The 22,581-nt window shown below is 41.4% G+C and overlaps 2 protein-coding genes across 5 annotated transcripts in view; both read left to right on the top strand.

The window, feature by feature from the left end:
* Positions 1-3,978, top strand: part of tent2 (terminal nucleotidyltransferase 2) — an 87,495-nt gene extending 83,517 nt beyond the window's left edge. The window contains exons 15-16 of one of the 2 annotated variants that reach the window (XR_011964257.1): positions 1,812-2,213; positions 3,405-3,978. Coding sequence is in view for 1 of the 2 variants with exons in the window: in XM_072596137.1 (XP_072452238.1) it covers positions 1,812-1,892 (81 nt within the window). In the remaining variant the exon portion in view is untranslated. Of the gene's footprint in view, positions 1-1,811 lie in introns of both variants that reach the window. The other variant, XM_072596137.1, reaches the window with a different exon arrangement.
* Positions 3,979-15,906: 11,928 nt separating this feature from the next.
* The window catches only part of LOC140496411 (uncharacterized), a 138,177-nt gene continuing 131,502 nt past the window's right edge, over positions 15,907-22,581 (top strand). For all 3 annotated transcript variants that reach the window (XM_072596112.1, XM_072596122.1, XM_072596103.1), the window contains exon 1: positions 15,907-16,137. In XM_072596112.1, coding sequence (XP_072452213.1) covers positions 16,007-16,137 — 131 coding nt within the window. In that variant the 5' untranslated portion in view covers positions 15,907-16,006. The remainder of the gene's footprint in view (positions 16,138-22,581) is intronic.

Genomic DNA, 22,581 nt, shown 5'->3' with positions numbered 1-22,581 from the left:
ATCTGTGGAGTCAGAAACCGAATCCTACTGGACCTGAAACATTATCTCTCTTTCTCCATTATATATATTTGTTTCAGATTTCCACATCCACAGTCTTTTGCTTTTATTACAGATTTAAAGTAATTTACAAAAGAAGCAAGTAAATTTGAGAAAAAACATTTTCTAACCATGAATAGTTTGAGTCTAGCTGCAATGTTTAGAAGTGTGGTGGAGATAGGTTCAGTTGTGGCATTCAGAGGTTAACAAATGATTATTGAATAGAAACGTTGCAGGATAATGACACGAAATCTTCATGGTTATTCAGTCATTGCAGACACATTGGGTCATATGATGGCCTCCTGCACCGTAATGAATCTTCTTTAATCCAATTTAATTCTGACAGGGTTATTTTCAGATTGCTACTTAACTAGTATGTGGGATAGTTCTCCTAACTTTGGCACTCATCCCCTGATATGAGGAAGACTTTTCAGTATGAATAATTTTGTATGCTCACTTGATATATCCTGATATGATGTTTACTGGCGTTATGACACAATGGTGAACCCTTCTGTTATTTAAACCAAACACACAGAAAAGCGCACCTTTTCTCATAATATGTTAAAATAAGAGTAAGAGAGAACTACCAAATGCCACTATTTAAAGAAAATAATTTATTTTTTCTTATTTTAACTAAATTTTTATTTTATCTAAAAGTGAACATTGAACAACTATTCACAACTCTAAGCCCCCCTTTATCTTAACTGCTTATTACTTGCCTCCAACTCTACAACAATATGCTATTCCAGTAAGACACTTATTAAAATTACACCAACTTAATTTCAAAGCCACACAGCCGCTGTCGTCTTCGGTATCATTCTTCTTGCGGCTGAAGATCTCCCTGGGTTGTCATCTTTCTTTTTACTGCGAGTATGCTTCAAATGAAAAAGTACCTTTTGAAAGCGTGTTTCCCAATTTCTTGGGTCTCTCGATGGCTGTTGCGCGCTCTCCAATTTTCAAAGTATCCGCATTTTTATCTCCCCAGCATGAGATCATTTCATTGGTTTGATGTTGGCAAAACAATAAATTCAAACTTGATTGGGTTTCAGGATCCTGAGGCATAATTTAAACTGATTGGCTAAGTTCAAATTATTGTCAAAGAAGCAACCAAAACTCAGGTATCTATTTCACAGCCAAATGTTATAAATTTTCAATTTTCCAGTATACTTTGAGACTGCCATCTAGTCACATACACAGTCTCTCTCTTCATGTCACAGTACAAACAACTTCAACTTCATAACACTAGGTCAGCCTGGCTTTCATTATTTTCCTTTTTAAATGTAACTGAATGGCTTATCTAGTAGGGCAGTCAAGAGTTTGCCATATTTTTATGGTCTGCTATCAAAATTAGGCCAGAACAAACATCCCTATAAAAGCAGTGGTGAATCGGTTCAGTAGACTTTTATACTAGTCCAGTGACATCTTATGTTTACCAACATAATACATGTTGTCTTGCTACATTTTGTTTATTATCCAATTTTTGTTTAATAATTTCTCATTAATCATATATTTTGAGTTGTGTCCATTTCCTTGTACAAAATTAAAACTGAGTTTTCATGACATTTTTGTGACTTTCACAATTACTTTTTGTGGTGCTAGAATTCTAGATTTCAATTTCACAGCCTGCTGCAGTGGAATATGAGTGTTCAATATCTGTAACCATGATCATTACATTGCTTTACCTAGGTTGTACAGATACATAGTTGTGTTTTTAATGGCTGCAGTAGAATGTATACAAGATGCATCAATTGAATTATAATTTTATTTTTCTTTAGTCATGGCACAAACTTAAAGATAAGAGGGACTTGTTCAACATTCTACCAGCAGCAGCTACAACAGAGTGTGGGGGAAGATGACGGATTGGTCATATGTGGAGCTGTTGTCCTGAAGAAAAGTGGAAACTCTATTACAAACAAACACCACTTCCATCACTGGGAGGATATTGTCTGGCATTGATTTCATTTAAAAACTTATCTGATTTATAAAGGTTTTTTGTCTTTTATGTGACAGTAAGAACTGCGGATTTTCTTTTGTCTTTTTCATTTCCTGCATTTGTCGCAACAAGCTGACAATGAAGCCTACATAATAAGAACACTGAAGAATAAAAGCCTAGAATTAAGGACAGATGATTATTAAAACAAAGTCTTCCTTTGAAAGATCCTTCTGAATCCTCAAAGGTAAAAGTTTACTTAAGTGATTTTAATGGATTTGCTGCAAAGTTTGGTCTGTGCAATTTGTTGAGGGATCAGAAAGTGGGAAGGATATAAGAAATATTGAATAGCAAAACATTTAACAAATGTACCATCTGAATTGCACTATTTTGAATGGTAGCAGGGTTATCATTTGCAGTGTTATAGCTGTAATAAACTTTCAATTTCAAGTTGAAAGAGTCCTGCTGCAATCTAAAAATAATTGCTGCCTGTTTTTGCATATTAAGAAATCATATTTATTCATTCCCCACCCCATTATTGTGACTCAATATAACATATGCTGAGCAAATATGTTCTCATATTTCATTTGTTTCCGGGACATCAAATAAACCTTAATTCAAATATAATGCCATCTAACTCATCCTTTATTTACTTAAAGAAAAGTAACGAGAAAATACATCTTACAGGATGCTGAGCAAAATGTTGGTGAAAAATGAGGTTTTCATTTTCAGTTTATTTATTAAACCATTCTAGAGGCCAATTTCTAAAAGTGCTGTCTTTTTAAGTAATTGTTCCTTTTATGTTTATTGTTCTGTAAGTTTATTGTATATAAAATACGGAAATCAGTTTTTTGCAATGTTCTATATCTCCTCCTTTCTTTTGAAATTCCCTTTTGTATTTTGTACGTTGTCTAAAATTAAATAAAGTTCGCATATGGAAAATAAAACTATTGAATCGAGCATTTGCAATGAAAAATTGTTCTACTGCCATGTACCTGTTGAGTCAACTTCCAAGTTGCTGCAAATTATATTGATTTCAAAAATTACAAACTAGCAACTGTAATTGGAAGCTGATGTTGATATTTTTAAACTTGGTGCTTGCATGCAGTTTAACACAATGTCATGCAATAAATTGCATTATAGAGTAAAATCAATAAGCAGCTTAGGCTTCCAAAAAGTAATTTGCATTACTAGTGATCTTCATGCAGTCACAAACTAAATTATTTTGCTGCAGAGTAGATTCAAATCAATGTGAAAGTAGTTTACCAGGTAACAGTTACATTAGTCAGCTTTGTGCCTTTTATATAGTTAAAATTGGATTCTTAGCTGCTTTCTAAATGGGGTTATTGTTTTATACTATTTCAGGATCATGTTACCATTTCAGATTTCTATTCTTTAAAAAAAAATTTATGATTAAATTATTTTTTATTTTTTACAGAAGAATGCAAGTAAACAGAGATCGAATCATCCGTATAATTGATTCAACCCAGGACTGTTATATTAAATTACAAGGTTACAATTATCTTTACATGCTTGTGCTCTGACTGCATGAAAGTTAGCACCAAAGAATGGCTAATGAAGGCCAGACAACAAATATGTTGTTGAGGAAATCCTTTTTAATTGAAGATACTAGGAGTATGTAAAGATAATTAATTTTTTTTTAATTCTTCAGTGAGCCACTGAATTTCATTGAAGTAGTATAGTTAATTGTTGGTTTTAAATATAGTAATCTCATATTGACTTAATTATTTTTAAACTAACATTGAGAATATGTAACATGTGAAATCCTATCTTCATGAATGTACTTATCTTTGTCTATTTAAAAAAAATACCATATGGTTAGCAAAGCACATCGTTGCACATTATTTGGTCTCTTTGTATGAAAGTTATTCAACAGTGAGAAATTAGTAGGTTTTTGCAGCCGTCATTCCTTATTAACTTGTCTGGACCAAATGATTTCCATAAAATGGCATGAATCATAATGTAAATAAATAAATATTTGTTACACTGTCCCACTGTTTTTAATTGCAGGTTTTACTTTGCTTATCTTTTCTAGAGGGAATGTGATAATTGTGGTTCTACCCTAGCAGCTTTTACTACATAGAAGGCAAACTCCACTTTGTATTGGTCAGCACATACTTCCTTTTGATTCAAAAGTTGACTGAGAGTGATTTTTATATTACAAGCTGGGTCAGCAGCAAACCATTTGACTGTTGGTATGTCTACTGGAAAGAAAATGCCTTCCTCCATAACCTCCCACTTTGTCTGTAGTCATACAATTACAGCTTGGCTTCTCAACAATTAATTTAGCATGAATAAATGTCATCCAAATTGAATCCGAAAAATAACTGCAGTAATTGAATACATTTCTCATTTTTAGTTTGAAATCCTCAATGATTTTCAATATTATAGATATTCTAAATTTCATCAAAGCACAAGTTTATTTTGTTTGATAGAATGTGAGCATCAGAGACAAGACCATTTGTTACTCCTCTCGCCTGTCCTTGAAGGTGATGGTGAGTTGCTTTTTTTTTGAGCCACTGAATTCCTGCTGTATGTACACCTACATATGTATACAGAAGTGAGTTTCAAGATCTTGATCCAGCAGCATGAAGGAATAAAGATATAGCGCATGTAGGTAGTGGTCATACCATTGCATCTAGTGTCTTTGATTTGAAAGTTTGTTGAAGGAATTTTGCAAGCTGCTGTCTTGCTAATGGTGAGAGTGAATTTTCAGGGTGGTGGATAGGGTGCTGCTCGAGTGGGCTGCTTTATCCTGGGTGGTGGTGAACTACTTCTGTTATTGGAGTTGAACATCAAAGCAAATGGAGCATATTCCATTTCAAGACTTGGAGATGGTCATCGGAGTGAGGTTAGTATCTTACCACAGAATTCCCAACTTTTAGCCTGCTTGAAGGTATTTGTATGGCTGCTAAGTTTCTGATCATTGATAGCCCCCTGATGATGAGGTTTCACTGACAATGCTGTAATTGAATGTCAAGTGACTGGAGGCCTGTGACCAGTGGTGTGCAGCAAGGATCAGTGCTGGGTCCACTGTTCATCATTTATATAAATGATTTGGATGAGAATATGAGGCATGCTTAGTAAATTAGTGGACACCAAAATTAGTGATTATAGTGGACAGTGAAGAAGGTTCAAGGTTTGCATAAGCAGGTTATCTAAGACTACAATGGGACCATGATCAACTAGGCCAGTGGGCTGAGGAATGGCAGATAGAGTTTAATGTAGATATGTGCGAGGTGTTGCATTTTGGTAAGACAAACAAGAGCCGGACTTGTGTTGTCAAACAGCGAGACCTAGGGGCGCATAGTTCCTTGAAACTGGTGTCACAGGTAGACAGGATGGTGAAGAAGGCATTTGGCACACTTGCCTTCATCGGTCAGAGCATTGAGTGTCGGAGTTGTGAAGTCATGTTACGGCTGTACAAAACATTGCTAAGGCCACATTTGGAGTACTGCCCTTTACGAACCTGGCACAAGTCTGACCCACAACAGTAGGGTTGGCTCTTAACAGCCTTATAAAATTAACTAGGAGAAAGTGAGGACTGCAGATGCTGGAGATCAGAGCTGAAAAATGTGTTGCTGGAAAAGCGCAGCAGGTCAGGCAGCATCCAAGGAGCAGAAGAATCGACGTTTCGGGCATAAACCCTTCTTCAGGTTTATGCCCGAAACGTCGATTCTCCTGCTCCTTGGATGCTGCCTGACCTGCTGTGCTTTTCCAGCAACACGTTTTTCGGCCCTATAAAATTGACTTGGTAAGCCATTCAGTTGAATTCAAGATGGCTGCCCACCGCAGAAGAAACTGGAATTCATGAAACAGCACTAACAAAAAGAAGGTTTTTTTTTAAAAACCAATTCAAAGTTAAATGCAATAATAACTTTATTTTTGATTTTACCTTATCTCGAATAAGTTTCTATCGTAAGTTTGTATTTATTCCAAGGATAACAGAGTTTTCAGAGTTAAGGGATACCAAACAAGTGGAGTGTGCATTCAGTCATGGAAATATGTGACTCAGACAAACATATGTGCAGGAAATGTCACTGGCTCCACAAGTTTGAGCTCCGAGTTTCAGAACTTGAGCAGTGACTGGAGTCACTGCTGTTAATTGTGGCTACAAGGTGCTTAAGCGGGACAGGAGATTAGGAAAAGGTGGAGGAGTGACTGTTAATTAATGATGGTATTAGCACAACAGAATGGGATATCCGAAGTTCAGGAAATGCAGTTTGGGTAGAGATGAAAGATGATTAAACAAAAAAGTCACTTATGGGAATGGTGCAAAGACCCCCTAACAGTAATGATGTGGTAGAATAGCGTTAAATGTAGAAATAATGAGTTTATTTTTAAAAATTACAATGACAGATATGAGGATTTTAGTCTACGTATGCATTGGAAAAATCAGATGACCAAAGGTAGATGAGTCATAGAATGCTTTCAGGATAGTTGTTTAGAATTGCACATTCAGGAGCAGACAGTAGACTTTACTATCCCTGGTATTGTGCAATGTGATAAGATTAATTAATTAATTCGGTGAAAATGCATTTAGCTGGCAGTGATTATTGTGTTTACATTTTTAATTCCGTTTGAAGGGGTGAAGAGTCTGTCCATGGTTTGTATTTTATCCTTAAAAGAAGGCAATTATGAGGGCTTGAAAGCAGAGCTAGCTACAGTGAACTGGTAGAGCATGGGAATGCCTGATGGAGATGCAGTAAGTGGATATTTCAGAATATACACTATAGCTGTATTTCTAACAAAAAATGATTCCAAGGATCCACCATCCATGTTTAACTAAGAAATTTAAAGATAGTATCAAACTTACAGAGAAAGCATATGGCTGTTTAAAATTGTGTGCAAATCAGAAGATTGGAAAGAATATAAAAATAGCAAAGAATGTCTAAAAGATTAATAACTAGGAAAGATTAGAGTGTGAGAGAAAGTGAGCTAAAGCATTGAGTTTCTCTAGATATCTTAAAAAGAGAAGAGGGTTAACAAAGTGAGCACTGGTCTTACAGAAAGTGACTCTTCCTGGATAATGCAAATGGAAAGTAAGGACATAACCGATTTAACAGGCATTTTGCATTAGCTTTCACTATACTAGATATGAATAATATCCCAAGAAAAAAAACTAAATCAGCAAGTGGAAAGGAGGAAGGAGCTGAAGAAAATTACCATCACCAGGGAAGTGATACTTGTGTAAGGGCTTCAGGACCCCTGGGACAAACTTGCGATGATGGCACAGATCTACACATCACCATCATAAATAGAACAACGTGCATAGCATTAGAACGCACTGCACCCTCTAAAAGAACACCACCAGACTCTGTGTTTCACATGAAAACATGAACATGTATGTATGAAGAAGACCTTTCCTAATTTAAATATGATGAGGTACTGGGGTGAACAAAGTTTAGAAATCGTACAACACCAGGTTATAGTCCAACAGATTTATTTTGAAGTACTAGCTTTTGGAGCACTGCTTCTTCATCAGGTAGCTTGTGGAGCAGAATCATAAGACAGAATTTATAGTGCAAGATTATAGTGTCGTGCAACTGATACGATATATTGAACAAATGTAGATTGCTGTTAAGTCTTTCATCTTTTAGAATGGTTGTAGGTTTTGAGATAACTTGAGATGTTACTTTTTTTAAATAAGATCTTAACTCAGATAATGCATTAAAGGTATGAGGTTAGACAGGCAGAAGTGAGGACTGAAGATACTGGAAACCAGAGTTTAGAGTGGTGCTGGAAAAGCGCAGCAGGTCAGGCAGCATCCGAGGAGCAGGAAAATCGACATTTCGGGCAAAAGGAATGGAAGCAGGGAGCCTCCAGGGTGGAGAGATAAGTTGGTGGGAGGGTGGGGGCTGGGGAGAAGGTAGCAAAAAGTACAATAGGTGAATGAGGGTGGGGATGAAGGTGATAGCTTAGAGAGGAGGGTGGAGAGGATAGGTGGGAGGGGAGATTGGCAGGTAGGACAGGTCATGAGGGCAGTGCTGAGCTGGAAGGTTGGAACTGGGTGGGGGAAGGGTAAATGAGGAAACTGGTGAAGTCCACATTGATGCCCTGGGGTTAAAGTGTTCTGAGGCGGAGGATGAGGCGTTCTTAATCCAGGCATCTGGTGGTGAGGGAGCAGTGGTGGAGTAGGCCCAGGACCTGCATGTCCTTGGCAGAGTGGGAGGGGAAGTTGAAATGTTGGGCCACAGGGCGGTGAGGTTGATTAGTGCGGGTGTCCCGGAGATGTTCCCTAAAGCGCTCTACAAGAAGGCGTCCAGTCTGCTCAATGTAGAGGAGACCGCATCAAGAGCAACCGATACAACAAATGACATTGATGGATGTGCAGGTAAAACTTTGGATATGGAAGGCACCTTTGGGGCCTTGGATGGAGGTGAGGGAGGAGGTGTGGGCGCAGGTTTTGCAATTCCTGCGGTGGCAGGGGAGGGTGCCAGGACACGAAGGTGAGTTTTAGGGGGGCATGGACCTGACCAGTTAGTCACGGAGGGAACGGTTTTTGCGAAAAGCGGAAAAGGGTGGGGAGGAAAATATATCCCTGGTGGTGGGGTCCATCTGGAGGTGGTGGAAATGTCGGCGGATGATGCGGTTTATGTGAAGGTTGGTAGGGTGGCAAGTGAGGACCAGGGAGGTTCTGTCTTTGTTACGATTGGAGGGTTGGGGTTTGAGGGCGGAGGTGTGGGATATGGATGAGATGCTTTGGAGGGCATCTTCAACCATGTGGGAAGAGAAATTGCAGTCTCTTAAAAAAAGGAGGCCATCTAGTGTGTTCTGTGGTGGAACTGGTCCCAGAGGATTTGGGAATACGGGATGGCATTTTTGCAGGAGGTAGGGTCAGAAGAAGTGTAATCCAGGTAGCTGTGGGAGTCAGGTTTGTAAAAAAAGTCAGTCGTCATTAGTGGAGATGGAGAGGTCCAGGAAGGGGAGGGAGGTATCAGAGATGGTCCAGGTGAATTTAGGGTCAGGGTGGAATGAGTTGGTGAAGCTGATGAACTGCTCAACCTCCTCGCGAGATACAAGGTGACGCCGATGCAGTCATCAATGTAGCAGAGGAACAGGTGGAGAGTGGTGCTGGTGTAACTACGAAAGATGGACTGTTCTACGTAGCCAACAAAGAGACAGGCATAGCTGGGACCCATGGCTACCCCTTTGGTATAAGGTTAGAGTCTGTATTCCAATCTTCAGTCAGACTGGTTCTATTTTCAGAGTAGGAATTTATAAAATATCACATCACATGGATTGACTGCCTGCCGATTGTGTGTTTTGAACAAAAGAGAATGTATCTGCAAATACAATTCTGCAAGTGCAAATTCACCCTATAGACTTGTAGACTTGTGTCTTGTGCATGCATGTGAGGGGGAAAGAGTGAGAGTGCGTGTGTGTGAGTGTGACAGAGTAAAAGCCTGAGACAGGGTGTGCACGAGTAAGGGTATGTGAGGATGTATAGTGTAGTGGGGTCACCTGTAGTGTGACATGAGCCACAGGTCCCAGTTGAGGCCATCTTCATGGGTATCGAACTTGGCTATTCGTCTCAGCTCGGCCATGTTGCTTTGTTGCATATCCCAAAGTCTGCTTTGGAGGACAGTCACCCAAAGATCTGTGCCCAAATGTCCCTGACTACTGAAGTGTTCCCCGATGGGAGGGAACATCCCTGTCAGGCGATTGTATCACAGTGTGCATTAATCCATTATCATAGCTTCTGCTTGGTCTCGCCTCTGGACTTCCTTGCTTGTAACGTTGACCAAGTCACATGAGTATCTGCCACCTACATGGTGGGTGGTATTCCCACGTGTCTGAGCTGAGATGTCACTTATTTTATAAAACCTTGTTATCTTGGGAATGTGACTTCTAAGAAGTTCTGCGATTTACATATTAATGAATCGAAACCTGCAACTCATTCTAAAAGATGAAAGACCTAACAGCAATCTAGGTTTGTTCAACATATCGTATCAGTTCCATGACACAATAATCCTGTGTTATAAATTGTTTTATGATCCTGCCCCACCAGCTACCTGACAAAGGAGTAATGCTCCCAAAGCTAGCACAGATACACAATCCTTTATCCGAAACCCTTGGGGCCAGCAGGTTTTTGGAATTCAGAATTTTTCAGATTTCAGAATAAATGACAGTTTCACTGTGAAATAAAAAAATCTTACTTAACAGCAGATGCACCTGTGAGTACTATGAGTGCTGAGATAGCATTGATACTTGCCAGTGCTGTGCCACGTCACCACATCACATCTGAATGACGTGGGTCGAGAGGGTGTGGTGGTGTTGTTATGGAGAAAAAAACTTCGGCTTTCAGAGCTTTTCAAATTTCGGGGTTTCAGATAAAGGATTGTGTACTTGTACTTTCAAATAAACCAGTTGGACTGTAACCTGGTGTTGTGTGATTTTTAATTCAAATATGTCAGGTAGCTGAGATCATCAGGTATAGCATTATTTAATATTGATATATAACAAGTAGTGTTACTTTGAAGGCTAAGCCTGAAGATAGACATTGGCATTGCCCTGTATTGGATCCATGTGTCAGAAATTCTAACTCTTAGTATTGGCATCAATCTACATGATGAAATTTGGTGGCAGCTCTTGGATACACTGCCTAGAAAATTATGACACGGTGAAAGTCCAAGAACAGACCTGAGATCACCTGGAGAAGACAAAAATTCACGACATTTTTTTCAAAGAATTGTCAATGTGGCTTTAGGAACAGCTAGGCAGAGAATTCACAAAGCTTCTCTGGGAAGTTTAATACAAAATACCTGTTAAATCAGTCAGGTCCCTATTTCCCATTTGCTTTATCCAGATTCTATTTCTGTAAGACCAGTGTTTCACTTTGTTAACTCTCTTTTAGATATCTATAGAAACTCTTTACTGCTTATGTATCTTTACCTAACTTTCTCTTGTTAATCTTTCCTCATTATTAATATTTTAGTCATTTTTTTCTATTTTTATATTCTTTCTAATCCTCAGCCAGAAAGCTCAACCTTCTCAAAACTGGCTGAACAGCTACTGTGTGGAATCATAGAATCTCTACAGTGCAGATAAAAGCTACTCAGCCCAATGAGTCTACACCAACCTTCTGAAGAGCATCCTATCCCATGGGGGAGGGGGGGGGGTGGAGGAACAGTGGCTCAGTGGTTAGCACTGCTGCCACACAACACCAGGGACCTGGGTTTGATGCCACTCTCAGGTGACTGTGTGGAGTTTGCATGTTCTCCCCATGTCTGTGTGTGTTTCTTGCAGGTGCTCTGGTTTCCTCCACAGTCCAGGTTAGGTGGATTGCCCATGGGAAATGCAGGGTTATAGGGATGCGGTGGGTCTGGTGAGATGCTCTTCAGAGGGTTGTTGTGGACTCGATAGGCTGAATGACCTACTTCCACACCGTAGAGATTCTATGACACCAATAACCTTAAATCCCCCATTTAGCATAGCCAATCCACCTAACCGGCACATCTTTGAACTGTGGGAGGAAGCCAGAGCACCCAGAGACAACAAATGCAGTCATAGGGAGAATTGCAAACTCCACACAGACAGTCACCCAAGTGTGGGATCGAACCCGGCCCTTGACTCCGTGAAGCAGCAGTGCTAACCACTGTGTATGGGCGAAGGATTCCCATTTTTGGATCATTGGAATCTCTTTTGGGGAAGAAGTGACCTGTACAAAAAAGACGGATTGCACCTAAATTGGAAGAGGACCAATATACTGGCAGAGAAATTTGCTAGAGCTGCTCGGGAGGATTTAAGCCAGTAAGGTGGGGAGGAGGTGGGACCCAGGGAGATAGTGAGGAAAGAGATCATCAATCTGAGACTGGTACAGTTGAGAACGAAGTGAGTCAAACAGTCAGGGCAGGCAGGGACAAGGTAGGGCTAATAAAGTAAACTGCATTTATTTCAATGCAAGTGGCCTAACAGGGAAGGCAGGTGAATTCAGGGCATGGTTAAGAACATGGGACTGGGATATCAGCAATTACAGAAACATGGCTCTGGGATGGGCAGGACTGGCAACTTAATGTTCCAGGATGCAAATGCTACAGGAAGGATAGAAAGGGAGGCAAGAGAGGAGGGGGAGTGACATTTTTGATAAGGGATAGCATTGCAGCTGTGCTGAGGGAGGATATTCCCAGAAATACATCCAGGGAAGTTATTTGGGTGGAACTGAGAAATAAGAAAGGGATGATCACCTTATTGGGATTGTGTTATAGACGCCCTAATAGTCAGGGAAATTGAGAAGCAAACTCGTAAACTGAGAAGCAAACTTTCCAAACATCAACTGGGACTGCCATAGTGTTAAAGGTTTAGATGGAGAGGAATTTCTTAAGTGCATACAAGACAATTTTCTGATTCAGTATGTGGATGTACCTTCTAGAGAAGGTGCAAAACTTGACCTACTCTTGGGAAATAAAGCAGGGCAGGTGACTGAGGTGTCAGTGGGGGAGCAGTTTGGGGCCAGCGACCATAATTCTATTCGTTTTAAAATAGTGATGGAAAAGGATAGACCTGATCTAAAAGTTGAAGCTCTAAATTGGAGAAAGGCCAATTTTGACAGTATTAGGCAAGAACTTTCGAAAGCTGATTGGAGGCAGATGTTCGCAGGTAAAGGGACGGCTGGAAAATGGGAAGACTTCAGAAATGAGATAACAAGAATCCAGAGAAAGTATATTCCTGTCAGGGTGAAAGGAAAGGCTGGTAGATATAGGGAATACTGGATGACTAAAGAAACTGAGAGTTTGGTTAAGAAAAAGAAGGAAGCATATGTCAGGTATAGACAGGATAGATCGAGTGAATCCTTAGAAGAGTATAAAGGAAGTAGGAGTATACTTAAAAGGGAAATCAGGAGGGCAAAAAGGGAACATGAGATAGCTTTGGTAAATAGAATTAAGGAAAATCCAAAGGGCTTTTACAAATATACTAAGGACAAAAGGGTAACTAGGGAGAGAATAGGGCCCCTCAAAGATCAGCAAGGTGACCTTTGTGTGGAACCACAGAAAATGGGGGAGATACTAAATGAATATTTTGCATCAGTATTTACTATGGAAACGGATATGGAAGATATAGACTGTAGGGAAATAGATGGTGACATCTTGCAAAATGTCCATATTACAGAGGAGGAAGTGTTGGATGTCTTGAAACGGGTAAAGGTGGATAAATCCCCAGGACCTGATCAGGTGTACCCGAGAATTCTGTGGGAAGCCAGAGATGTGATTGCTGGGCCTCTTGCTGAGATATTTGTATCATCGAGAGTCACAGGTGAGTTGCCAGAAGACTGGAGGTTGGCAAACGTGGTGCCAATGTTTAAGAAGGGCGGTAAAGACAAGCCAGGGAACTATAGACCGGTGAGCCTCACCTCGGTGGTGGGCAAGTTGTTAGAGGGACCGGATGTACATGTATTTGGAAAGGCAAGGACTGATTAGGGATGGTCAGGACTGATTAGGCTTTGTGCTTGGGAAATCATGTCTCACAAACTTGATTGAGTTTTTTGGAGAAGGAACAAAGAGGATTGATGAGGGCAGAGCAGTAGATGTGATCTATATGGACTTTAGTAAGGCATTCGACAAGGTTCCCCGTGGGACACTGATTAGCAAGGTTAGATCTCATGGAATACAGGGAGAACTAGCCATTTGGATACAGAATTGGCTCAAAGGTAGAAGACAGAGGATGGTGGTGGAGGGTTGTTTTTCAGACTGGAGGCCTGTGACCAGTGGAGTGCCACAAGGATCAGTGCTGGGTCTTCTACTTTTTTTCATTTACATAAATGATTTGGATGCGGGCATAAGAGGTACAGTTAGTAAGTTTGCAGATGACACCAAAATTGGAGGTGTAGTGGACAGCAAAGAGGGTTACCTCAGATTACAATAGGATCTGGACCAGATGGGCCAATGGGCTGAGAAGTGGCAGATGGAGTTTAATTCAGACAAATGCGAGATGCTGCATTTTGGGAAAGCAAATCTTAGCAGGACTTATACATTTCACGATAAGGTCCTAGGGAGTGTTGCGAAACAAAGACCTTGGAGTGCAAGCTCATAGCTCCTTGAATGTGGAGTCGCAGGTAGATAGGATAGTGAAGAAGGTATTTGGTACGCTTCCCTTTATTGGTCAGAGTATTGAGTCCAGGAGTTGGGAGGTCATGTTGCGGTTAGGCCACTGTTGAAATATTGCATGCAGTTCTGGTCTCCTTCCTATCGGAAAGATATTGTGAAACTTGAAAGGGTTCTAAAAAGATTTACCAAGGATGTTGCCAGGGTTGGAGGATTTGAGCTATAGGAAGATGCTGAACAGGCTGGGGCTGTTTTCCCTGGAGGTTCGGAGGCTGAAGGGTGACCTTATGGAGGTTTACAAAATTATGAGGGGCATGGATAGGATAAATAGGCAAAGTCTTTTCCCTGGGGTTGGGGAGTCCAGAACTAGAGGGCATAGGTTTAGAGTGAGAGGGGAAAGATATCAAAGAGACCTAAGGGGCAACTTTTTCACGCAGAGGTTAGTGCGTGTATGGAATGAGCTGCCAGAGGAAGTGGTGGAGGCTGATACAATTGCAACATTTAAGAGGCATTTGGATGGGTATATGAATAGAAAGGGTTTGGAGGGATATGGGCAAATTGCTGGCAGGTGGGACTAGATTGGGTTGGGATATCTGGTCGGCATGGACGGGTTGGACTGAAGGGTCTGTTTCCATGCTGTACATCTCTATGACTCTAAGATCTCATTATCGACAGCATTGAAATGTTCAACATTCTTAGTGGGCCTAACAGGGCAGATGCAGAAAGGTTGTTTCCCCTTGTGGGACAGTATACAACCAGAGGAAATAATCTCAGAATGAGGGGTGGCGCATTTAAAACAGTGCTGAGGAGAAACTTCTCTCAGCTGGTGGTAAATCTGTGCAGTTCTTCACGGCAGAGGCTGGGGTAGATTTTAAATAAGTAACTGAATCAAGGCTTGTGGGGGGGAAGGATTGGAGAGTTGAGGAGTATCAGATCAGCTGATCAGGCAGCATCTGAGGAGCAGAAGAGTTGATGTCTCGGGTATAAGCCTGTCATCAGGTTCCTGATGACAAGCTTATGCTCAAAACATCTACTGTCCTACGTTCCGGATGCTGCCTAACCAGCTGGGTTTTCCCATCACCACACTCTTTGACTCTGATCTCCAACATCTGCAGTCCTCACTTTCTCCTTGTTGATTATCAGATCAGCAATAATTTCATTGAATGGCTGAGTAAACTCAATGGGCTGAATGGCCTACTCCTGCTCCTATCTTTTGTAGTCTTAAATGCTCATCTATCCAGCAATGCCTACACCCTATCAATGAATAAATCACCAAGAGGTTCCAAAGAAAGATGAGATACTTAAGAACAGAAAGTCGTGCAGTGAAGATCTTAAGACTCCAGTCCTGAAGACTTTTCACCTTTGAAAGGGGACTTTGGGACATGATCTGCAGGATTGGTAAAGGCAAGGAAACCAAATTAACCCAGAATATCACAGTTAAACAGTGCAGGCTGTGCGAGGAAACCCGGGTTTAAATTAATAAACGTAACAGCAAAATCGTTCCTTACAGAATGATCAAAGTCCGAAATAAAGTTACAAGTCGGGAAGGTAGAAGAATTACTTTATGAAAGAAAAAAGGAAGGCGTGCATTTACTCAGGAACATTCGCAGGAATCAAAACATCCAAAGGCGCTTTACAGGCAATAAAATAGTCTTTGTTTGTAACTTCTGCAATGTAGGAAGCAGCGATTTGAACACAGTAAGGGGTGGGCACTTCATTGGGGTGAAGTAAGAGTGTTAGAACCCCGGGGGGGATAAACTAAGCTGTGCCCCAGTAAAGATCTTATTTGATTTAATTAGCTCTCGTGGGCTTTAGGACCCAGGGGACGATGGGTTCGAGGCAAAGGGAAGTCCCTATTTGTTGGCAGTGACATTTCTATTTAAAGAGCGCCCTGAGTCAGGAAACCTAGGTTCCATAATGACCGGGCTTCGAGAATCTCTCCATTAACCTGGCAGTGGAAAAGGACCCAGCAGCGAACATGGACGGGCTGAAAACCTGTGTTCCTCCAGAAAGCGACAACATCGAAGCAGAAATCTCCTTCTCGCTGGAGGATGAAACGTGTGAAGGTGGGGTTTTGGAAACGGAGGAGGAAGAAGAACTTGGAGAAAGGTAACGGGAATTTAGAAAAGGAACAGCTTTAGTCCCGAAACAATTTTGAGCTGGTTTGCCACCGTGACTAGGGCTGGGAAATGTTGCAAAAATGGTGTCACATGCAGTTGTGTGGAGATCGAGTTTATTTTCTTCACGGCCCTTGCCTGCAGTTTGGCAGTGGTAGTGTTTGCACTGTTGGCTATTTAAAGTGACTGGGACACCAGATACGGGCACATCTCTTGCCCCTCCCGCTAGCTGTCTGCTGGAACCAAAATAATTCTGAATTTCACTTTATGCCGTCGAATGGCACTTTGGGTTAGCAAGAAGTAAGCAAAAATAAGCTCACTGTTCCTTGTCGATTCTGTCAGGTAAACTTAACAAGGCACAAGTGAGCAAAAGGCTTCTATAATCTTCCCATTGCGAAATAAGGACTGCAATGTCTCGGATTTGACCTCCATAGAAGTATTAGGCATGATCCAGTAAATAAAACAATTTGTTTCTTTAGCCTATTACTTAATGGTTATTCCAAACTCCTTACGGAAGGGAAGGTAGAGAGGTGATTTGATAGAGGTATTCCAAATCATGAGGGGTCTAATTGACGGAAAGAGATTGTTCCTTTAGGTGGAAGGGAAGGTGAGGACACTGATTGAAAGTGGTTTGGAAAAGGCAGTTTCAAATGGGGGTCCCAATATGGGATTGGATAAGTTTTTGAAGAGTTAATTTACAAGGCTACCAAGAAAGGGAAGAGAAGGTTTCATGGAGTTACTCTGGTGAAGAGCTGGCATGAACACTGCAAGTCAAAGGTCCTCCTTTTGTGTTGTAACCATTCAATAATTCTATGGACATGCTTTAGCCCAGCAATGGGAGCATACACTTTAATTAAATCAAAAACTTAAAAATTTAACCAGAATGCTGATTCCAGTGATCCCGGGGGAAAAGGTATGCATGTAAAATCCACAAAGAGCATTCAATTTTGAGGATTTACCTTTTCTCGATTTGATAATCGAAGTAGGACATAATTGAAATTCTGGCTCTCCATCTTAATATAAATAAGAAAGTGGAGATTGGAAATTAGTAATTTAAACTTCAATTCCAACCACCTTTAGAGAAGAGAAGGTAGAGAGGTAACTTGATTAGGTGTACAAAATCATGAGGGGTCTAAATGACAGAAAGAGAGAAGTTGTTGGGATAAGAGATGCGGAGGACACTGATTTAAGTGATTGGCAAAAGAACTGAAGACGACATGATGAAAAACTATTTATGCAGCAAACAGTTAGGATCTGGAATATGCTGCCTGACAGCACGCATTGAATTGAATTAAATTGATTGTCACGTGTACCGAGGCACAGTGAAAAGCTTTGTCTTGAGAGCAGTACAGGCAGATCAGAGTTAAATAGCATAATGAGTACATAATAGGTAAACCAGCAGCAAAAACAAAAACACAGGTACAGGCAAATGTTAAGAGTTTGTGAGTCCATTCAGTATTCGAACAACAGTAGGGTAGAAAGTGTTACAAAACCGGCTGGTGCGTGTGTTCAGGCTTCTGTACCTTCTCCCTGATGGTAGAGGTTGTAGAAAAACATTGCCAGGGTGGGATGGATCTTTGAGAATGCTGGTGGCCTTTCCTCGACAGCTGGCCTGATGGATGAATTCTGTGGATGGGAGGTTGGCCTTTGTGATTGTCTGGGCTGAGTTCACCACTCTCTGTAACCGTCTCCAACCTTGAGTGGTACAGTTGCCAAACCAGGTAGTGATACATCCAGACAGAATGTTCTCGATGGTGCATCTATAAAAGTTGGCAAGGATATTCGCCATCATGCCAAATTTCCTCAGCTGCCTGAGGAAGAAAAGACGCTGTTGGGCCTTTGTAACCAGTGTGTCTACATGAAGAGTCCAAGAAAGCTTGTTGTGGATGACCATTCCCAGGAGCTTGACACTCTCCACTCATTCCATCTCTATGCTGTTAATGTATAGGGAGGCATGAGTAACATCCCACTGAAAGTCAATAATGAGTTCCTTGGTTTTGCCATCATTGAGAGTTAGGTTGTTCTCAGTGCACCATTTTTCCAGGTCTTCCACCTCCCGTCTGTAGTCTGTTTCATCGCCGTCTGAGATTCGACCGGCTATGGTGGTATCATCAGTGAACTTGTAAATGGCATTAGTTAGGTATTTGGCGACGCAGTCATGGGTTTACAGTGAGTACAGTAGGGGGCTGAATATGCACACCTGGGGGCTTCCAGCGTTGAGTGTTCATGAGGATGAAATATTGTCCCCAATCTTCACTGATCTTACTGAAGTTTATAAAATAATAAGATATATAGACAGAGCTAATAGTAGTTAAATTTTCCCTTGGATGTGGGATTTCAAGACTCTGATTCTATGACTATGATTGTGGCCTGTGGGTCAGGAAACTGAGGATCCAGTTGCAGAGATTGAGGCTTAGTCCAAGATCACTAAGTTTAGTAATTAGCCTCGAGAGGATAATAGTGTTGACAACAGTTCAGCTTTCAATGAGTAGGATTCTTATGTAGCTGTTGTTGTTGTCAAGGTGTTCTAGGGAGGAGTGAAGGGCAAGTGATGTGGTGTCTGACGCGAATCTGTTGGTTCGATAGGCAAATTGGTGTGGGGCAAGAGTAGTGGGGAGGCTGGAGTTGATTAATGCTATGACCAGCCTATCAAAGTACCTCATGACCACCGAAATTAGGGCTACTGGGCAGTAGTCATTGAGACATGCTGCATAAGCCTTCTTAGGCACAGGAATGATGTTGGCCCTCTTGAAACAGGCAGGGACAGTGGCCTGCTGCAGGGAGAGGTTGAAGATGTTGGAAAAGACCTCTGCCAGCTGATCTGCACATGCTCTGAGTGTGCAGCCTGGTACTCCGTCTGGTCCTATTGCTTTCCTTGGATTCACACAAAGGAAAACTGATCTGACCTCTGATGCAGTGACTATTGGGGTAGGTTCATCAGGACTTGTCGGAATAGGTATTACCTCTCAGCCGAAATTCTGCTCAAAGCGAGCATGGAAGGTTCACCATAGTATGGTGGAGACATTTTCAAGAAGTGAACAGCAGGATGATCAACACCTATATGTGACAGATTCAGCAAACAATTGGCCTGACTCTCCATCAGAATTGACCCAGTCCAGCATTTTCTGTTTTCATGGTCTACCAAGTTCTGCTTCTCAAATTCAGAAGTACTTGTATTGAATCCTAATATCATGATAGTTGTGAACTAAGTGATTCTCCCAATGGGTATGCTAGGTATGATTGAATAACATTTTGTAACATTACTAAAGAAGCCAGTAGGAAATTCAGATAGCCCTGACATACAAGTATAACGCAAGTCAATTAGAAGTGCTCATGGGAATGATGTCACAAAGCATGATGGTGCATGTCTCAGTTGCCCATTTCTCAAATTCTACTGGTTGACCTCTCCAAAGCACCCTAATGTTAATATTCTGTTGACTCCAAACTGTTTGGTGCACTGCTCCTTGATGGATTACTAGATCTTTACTTGCATAAGGAATTGTTAAATATTTCCTTTTTTCTGGATAAATATTGTATTTCTTGTATTTCAGATTATTTTTGATATGTTTCTTTGTCTCCAAATTAGCTTTGTTTCTGGTTTAAGTTACATGTATATCCTTCACCTGAAATGTAAACCAGCTCAGCCTGGGCTGTGTCTGTAAAGCTATGGTTTTGATGTATGTCCTTCTGGCGCACTGAAGACTTCAATCTTTGCCACTTTACCCTACCCCTCAACTTTCATTAGAAATCATTTACAATACTGCTGAATTCCTCCCAGTTGTTTTATATGTCAGTAATTCACAGTTTAGATTTGGTATTCCTGACGAAGGGCTTTTGCCTGAAACGTCGATTTTACTGCTCCTCGGATGCTGCCTGAACTGCTGTGCTCTTCCAGCACCACTAATCCAGAAGCTACTTAAAAGTCTAGTGAGCAGCTCTACACTTTACACACTCTCTTCCTCTATAGCTTTAGGCTGCATTAGTTCTAATAGTAGAGGGCGACCCCCTTATATGCAGGTCTGGTTTCCATGGTATCAGTTACCTGCAGTTTACTGCGGCCCAGACATATTAGAGGGAATGTTCCAGAACCAGAGACCAGGAGGCTCTGGGAAGGTACATTTCCCATTTAAATGAAAGGGTTCGCAACTGTCTGCGGTTTCGGTCTTGGAATGTAATGGTGGTGGAGGGTTGTTTTTCAGACTGGAGGCCTGTGACCAGTGGAATGTCACAGGGATCGGTGCTGGGTCCTCTACTTTTTGTCATTTGCATAAGTGATTTGGATGCGAGCATAAGAGGTACAGTTAATGACTCCAAAATTGGAGGTGTGGACAGCGAAGAAGGTTACCTCAGATTACAACAGGATCTGGACCAGATTGGTCAATGGGCTGAGGACTGGCAGATGGAGTTTAATTCAGATAAATGCGAGGTGCTGCATCTTGGGAAAGCAAATCTTAACAGGACTTATACACTTAATGGTAAGGTCCTAGGGAGTGTTGCTGGACAAAGAGACCTTGGAGTGCAGGTTCACAACTACTTGAAAGTGGAGTCGCAGGTAGATAGGATAGTGAAGAAGGTGTTTGGTATGCTTTCTTATATTGGTCAGAGTATTGAGAACAGAAGTTGGGAGGTCATGTTGCGGCTGTACAGGACATTGGTTAGGGTACTGTTGGAATATTGTGTGCAATTCTGATCTCCTTACTATCGGATAGATGTTGTGAAACTTGAAAGAGTTCAGAAAAGATTTACAAGGATGTTACCAGGGTTGGAGGATTTAAGCTATAGGGAGAGGCTGAACAGGCTGAGACTGTTTTCCCCGGAGCGTCGGAGGCTGAGGGGTGACCTTATAGAGGTTTACAAAATCATGAGGGGCATGGTTAGGGTAAATAGACAAAGTCTTTTTCTTAGGGTTGGGGAGTCCAGAACTAGAGGGAATAGGTTTAGGGTGAGAGGGGAAAGATATAAAAGAGACCTAAGGGGCAACTTTTTCACGCAGAGGGTGGTACGTGTATGGAATGAGCTGCCAGAGGAAGTGGTGGAGGCTGATACAATTGCAACATTTAAGAGGCATTTGGATGGGTATATGAATAGGAAGGGTTTGGAGGGACATGTGCCCGGTACTGGCAGGTGGGACGAGATTGGGTGGGGATATCTGGTCGGCATGGACGGGTTGGACTGAAGGGTCTGTTTCCATGCTGTACATCTCTATGACTCTATCCTCTGCGGGTATGGTGCGGGGAGGGGGGACTACGGTAATTGTAAAAGGGAGCAAATGGCATCTAAGTCTTCAGTTGCAGCAATTGATGGCGTTTGATCTAAATACACATCAAACCAAGAAAATTTACTGGAAGGTGAAATATCCAAACTTTGCAGCTCCTGCCTCTGGTCTTTCATATATTCTGGTATGTCCAGATGACCCTGAGTTTCATTCTCAGGGAAAAGTAGCCAATTTCACTGATGAGACTCAGAAATGGAAGCCAATATCTAAAAAGGAGAATATGGCAGAGTTTGCACCAGGGCTGATCAACAGCAAATGAAGTGAATGTGAGTAACAGTGGGAAATTGCATTTTGGAAATTAAAGTAGGGGACATGTGGCAGGAATAGAACCTGCAAAGGGGGATGCTGAAAGAAACCCAAGTATCACTGGCTCATTGTTCACATTTTTAACCAGTGTGAAGCAGCAAAGCAAACCGATGACTGGGTGAAAGGCAAAAATACTGTGGGTGCTGGCAATTTGAAATAGAAATGGAAAATTTTGTCAATGCTCAGCATACAGAAAGAGAATTAATAATTCAAGCTGGTGATATTTTGTCAAGAGTGGGGAACATTACACACAAAGAGTTTGTGAAAGAGAGTTGGCAAGGTAAGCATAAAAGAGAAAACTCATGGCAAATTAGTAAACAGGAGACATTCAATGAACAAAGCTTGCACTGTCTCTGAAAAACTGGGAGCAATTATCTTATTTATAATTCCGATTATTATTTGAAATTGATGATATTACATCATATTGCTAACTTGCTTGTTAAACCAATGGAAGTCATGCTGAAGAAGCAGGCATTAATCATCACATGATAGAATCCCTACAGTTTGGAAGCAGGCCATTCAGCTCATTGTGTCCACACCACCCTGCCGAAGAACATCCCATCCAGACCCTAGCCCTCTACCCTTTCCCTGTAACACTGCATTTCCTGCGGTTAATTCACCTAACCTGCACATCCCTGAACACTGTGAGCAATTTAGAATGGCCAATTCGCCTAACCTGCACATCCTTGGGCTGTGGAAGGAAACCGAAGCACCCAGAGGAAAGCCACGCAGACATGGGCTGTCACCCAAGGGTGTGATCAAACCCAGGGGATAACCACTGAGCCACTGTGCCTTCAAGAGGGGGAGAATAGAGAAATGTATTTATCAGTAGAAATGTAGTCAGGGGAATAGACA

This window comes from Chiloscyllium punctatum, chromosome 2, assembly GCF_047496795.1.
Source record: "Chiloscyllium punctatum isolate Juve2018m chromosome 2, sChiPun1.3, whole genome shotgun sequence".
NCBI lineage: Eukaryota > Metazoa > Chordata > Chondrichthyes > Orectolobiformes > Hemiscylliidae > Chiloscyllium > Chiloscyllium punctatum.
Note: the sequence above shows the minus strand (reverse complement) of the source record. Positions and strands in the feature narration are given on the sequence as shown.